The following is a 4400-nucleotide window of genomic DNA, read 5'->3' as shown; positions in this document are numbered from 1 at the left end:
AAAAAAAAAAAAAGAAAGGATTCCAGTTATGAGATCAAACTAAAGGTTATGGTTTTGATACAGGCGTTTAGTTAGTCTGATGATCAACATTGTGCTTCTGAGCTTAGCCAGAGGGTTCATAAGATTTGAATGTTGTTGCTGTTTCTTAATACAAAACTTCAAAAAATCTAAGTTGAAGAAAAAAGCTGGTATCTTCCATTTGATTGATCACAGGGAACAACGGCTCCTCCATAGAGCTCCTGAGACACTCTATAAAGTTTCTATTTTTCCTCATGGGAAAGGCAGTCCAAGCATTTACCTCTTGGTGTTCACCTGGCAAAGTGGACCCTCAGGGGAGCACTGTCACGTGGGAGAACTCTGGCTAGTAGGGCGCTCCCAAGCTCCTGTGAAGGGGAATGCTGCTCTCTCCTTCAAGAGAAAAGCCCAGGGAGGACAGCAGGATGAGTTGCCCTGTGAGGATGCTGGGTGGGGGGTGGGGGGCCGGAGGGGGGCTCCCCGCAAGCACTCATCACAGGTTTGAGGGTTATCAGCGGCAGAAAGTGAGCAGGAGGGCGGCCGAGGTAAGGGCCGGTGAGCACATTCAGCACTGGATCCAGGACGGCTGCTGGCTGAGTGTGCACATCACAAGCCCAGGCTGGGCCTGGAGGGCAGGAAAGGGGGCAGCGGCCATCCCGCAGGCCGCCCCAGAAAACAATGGCCGTGGGGCATTTTCATGACCGGTGGCTCAAAGCTGAGTTTCACTGAAGATGAGGCTCTTTCTATATCCAGGTGTGTATGCTCAGTAGGGCCCAGCACCCCACTTGGTTTGGGACCCAGCTATGTCCTCTTGCCTGGTTCCTGAAGGGGCTTCACTCAAAGGGAGACTGGAGGGGGCAGGCGGCCAGTGCTGTCCTGGCCACCTCTACTCACCGCCGTGTAGCCAGCACAGGGGGAAATTAGGACTCTGAGCTCTGCCAGTTCTCCTTCCGGGATGGGTCATTTCTCAGAGACACGGGAACACCTGCCCCGACATGCCCCTCCGTGGGCCCCGACACACCAAGCAGTCGCTTGCCTTCACTCACCTGCGGCCTTGGGCGTCGGTGGACAGAGACTCCAGGTGGAATATGTGGGCTTGCATCTCATGGTGAGAAATGGGGCAGATCTCATCCACGTCGAATGGGGAAATTTCATGGCGTCCTCCCTCATCTTTGACTTCAGAGGCAAACACTTTTTCAGCAAAGCTACGCATTGCTTCATCAATTTCTAAAAAAGGTTTTCATGGATTAGGACTTGAGCCCTTTCTCCACAGACGGCTGAGAGTTCTTGCAATGGGGACCCCCTGGTGGCCTAGGGGTCAAGTCTCAGTGCTATCCTGGCGGAGACCTGAGTTCAATCCCCAGGCCAGAGAGCTGACCCACGAATGGCACAGCAGACCTCTCCTGTCTCACCTGCTGACCCCCTCAGCAGTGAGTTTTAGCACACCTGCCCGTGCTGCTCCCCTCTGTGTCTCTAGTGATTTTCTCATCCCCAGCATTTCTGGCCTAGACCCCAGCTTTTCTATGCAAAAGCAAAATCTTTTAAAAAATAAAGGGAAAACGTTAATACCTACCTACCAAGCCTTACTCAAAACACCCAGTGAGGGATGGTATTGAGATGCTTTAGGGAAAATAAAACTTCAAATTAAGTTGAATGATGTCCGCATGCATCTGAAGGTGCTCCTCTTCCTTTGAATCACGGTGTGCATCATAGACAAAGGTTAGCACTAGTTTTAAAATTGAATGCTGTGACTTGGTAGCATCACATAGACCTTTGGTATTGGCATATTAAGGAGGTGATAAAGGATACATTTGGTGGAGGCCCAAGCGAACAAAGGTTACTGATTTGTAACTTTATCAGCACTAACAAGGCAGCCAGCTTTTAAAACCACACTGGGCTAGGCAGAGTTAACAAAGTTTCCCATGGTGGCTAATTTTCATGCATGGGTTTGCTTCCGAAATTCAAGCACTTCCTGAAACTGAAGCGCATCCTGGGGTGTTTTGACTGCTCATGGCAAGCACCTGGCCCACAAAGGAACAAGTAGCCCTCCGAGCAGATACATTTGATGGCTGAGGAAGCCTCCCTGGCCCCCTCACAACTGAGCCCCCCAAATAATATCCTTTTCTGAGCACCACAAGCAAGCACATGGCCCCTCCTGAAGGGCGAGCAGAGGTCAGAAGACTCCATGCAGGGCAGCACATACCGGCCAGTGGTTATGAGGGTGAAGCAATGCCCAGGCCTACAAGCCGGGACTCTGGCAAAGGTGCAGGGGGCCCCAGGAAGGACAATATGGCAATGGCTACCGAATCCCACTTGCCTCATGTCTGGGTCAGAACCTATCTGTTTTGTGTTTTTAAGCATTACTGTTTTTTTACTGAGACTGTGTATCCTAAGCCACTGTAGACTGTTAAAAAGTAGAGACTCAGGCTAACCCTGGTGGCGCAGCGGGTTAAAGAACAGCATTGAGAAGCTAAAGCCACTTCCGCATGAGTTTGGTTCCCGCCTGCCCCGGAGGTGACCACATGGCTTGGCAGACCTCTCCTGACCCGCCCGCTGCTCCCCTCAGCAGTGTGCTTCGTCGGTCTGCCTGTTCTGTTCCCCATTCTGTCTCTGGTGAAGCCTCTCACCGCCCCGGCACCCCTGGCCTGTACCCCAGTTCTGTATGCACAAATAAATAAATCTTTAAAAAAAAAAAAAGTAGAGACTCTCCAGAAGTAGTTCACTTGATACCACTATAGACCACTCACTTGATCACCAAAATGATATTATTGCTGTGGCCTGCCCTACTCATCAGATGTGTTGATTTCATAGTCATAGCTGAAATTTGACTCTCAGTTCTAGAACTTTGCCTTTCAAAAGTACTTCAGGGAGTGGCAATGCTTCTAGAAAGCAAGCATGAAACTGGTATTTACTGTTTTTACTGAAAATTGGTATTTCCTGAAACTGGTATTTGAGAAGATAAGCAGATAAGAGCTGATGATAACCTAAAATCACGGAATAAAGGGGCCAACCTCCCTTGGGTTTGCAGAGCTAGTCACCGGGTTCTTTAGTGAGCATTTGTTAAGTCTGAAAGAATGGGACAGCATCTGAGCTGAAAATGCCTCACAGGACGTGTGCACTGAGATAGAATAGACAAGAGGTTAAGTGTAAAGCAGAGATAACAGTGGAGCACAAGTGAGAAGTCTCTCAACAGCTGGGGGCCCCAGAGTTCACCAAAAAAGAGGAGTGTCAATAATAATGTCAACTTCAGATCACCGCTACACAGGCTGAACAAGACCACACAGTACTATTCAGAAGTTATTTAATATTATTGGGGGTTATTTGATATTATTAACATACAAAGAGCAAGAGTATCGAGAAAAGGAATGCCATGCTTGCTTCTTCCCCCAGTAAATTCAGAAAAGCATGTTATTTCCCAGCAGTGCTTTATGAAGGCCTCTGCTACATCTCTGCTAGAGAGAAACTCAGAGTCAGAACTACTATTTGTCAAGTGAAGGACAGGTCTTCCTTTGAGGTGGACTAAAGATATGATTTTACCTCAACTGGATTTTTATTTTTATGGTCACAATTTTATTTTTGCATTGGAATTGAGGATTTACTAATAAGGCAAGATGCCATAAATTCCCTTCATGGATCTATGCCTGAAGGAGATTATTTTAATTCAAAAGGTCAAATGAATGTCCCATGAAGCACCCTTTAAAACACTGTTTTTGATTCATTTGCTATGTTGTGAGAGAGCTCTGGTCATAATTAGCCTTTTTTGACTCTGGTATTTAATAAACACTGCTGGAAAACACCCATGTTTCTGAACTAAGGAAGAGCATCATTTCTTTGACCAACCCTTTAACAAATGGCAGCAAAGATAACCCAAAATACTCACGTTTTTCTTCAGCTGTATGAAGTAAAATAAAACAAGATAAAATCTATGAACAACTTTCAGACATCCCAGTGATCACTAAGCAATGCATTGGAATAGCAACATCCAGGCTGATACCAGAAAGAGGAGGCTGGAAAGCCTCACGGGAGCTCCTTTTTCTATTGAGGGACAGATTTCCTGCCATTGGAAAACCCTGGGGATGTAGTCACTATACAGCTTTCATTTTCTTTTCCTCTTTAAAACTTTATGTTCAGAATCTGCAAGGCATACTCTTTGTAAATGTGATTTTCAAACACCGATGAAGAGTGATGGAAACCCAAGGTGTTGGCTGCACGTAAATGGGGAAGCTCATTTGGTAAATTCTGTGGTAATACCGACCAAATAGCCATTTCTGAGACTATCCTACTGAAATAATCCCTACACAGGGGGCCTCCCTGGTGGCTCAAGAGGTTAAATTCAGCATAACACGAGTTTAGTCTTGGCCAGGGAGCTGACCCCCATGACGCAG

At 47.0% G+C, this 4400-nt stretch overlaps 1 protein-coding gene across 1 annotated transcript in view; it reads right to left on the bottom strand.

The window, feature by feature from the left end:
• AMPD1 (adenosine monophosphate deaminase 1) overlaps positions 1 to 4400 on the bottom strand; it is a 24582-nt gene that overhangs the window by 19095 nt on the left and 1087 nt on the right. The window contains exons 2-3 of the mRNA XM_004689621.1: positions 3896 to 3907; positions 1062 to 1242 (exon numbers count right to left, since the gene is read on the bottom strand). Of these exons, the coding sequence (XP_004689678.1) occupies positions 1062 to 1242; positions 3896 to 3907 (193 nt within the window). The remainder of the gene's footprint in view (positions 1 to 1061; positions 1243 to 3895; positions 3908 to 4400) is intronic.

Source organism: Condylura cristata, unplaced genomic scaffold, assembly GCF_000260355.1.
Source record: "Condylura cristata isolate star-nosed mole 26May11 unplaced genomic scaffold, ConCri1.0 scaffold00026, whole genome shotgun sequence".
In the NCBI taxonomy this organism is placed as follows: Eukaryota; Metazoa; Chordata; class Mammalia; order Eulipotyphla; family Talpidae; genus Condylura; species Condylura cristata.
Note: the sequence above shows the minus strand (reverse complement) of the source record. Positions and strands in the feature narration are given on the sequence as shown.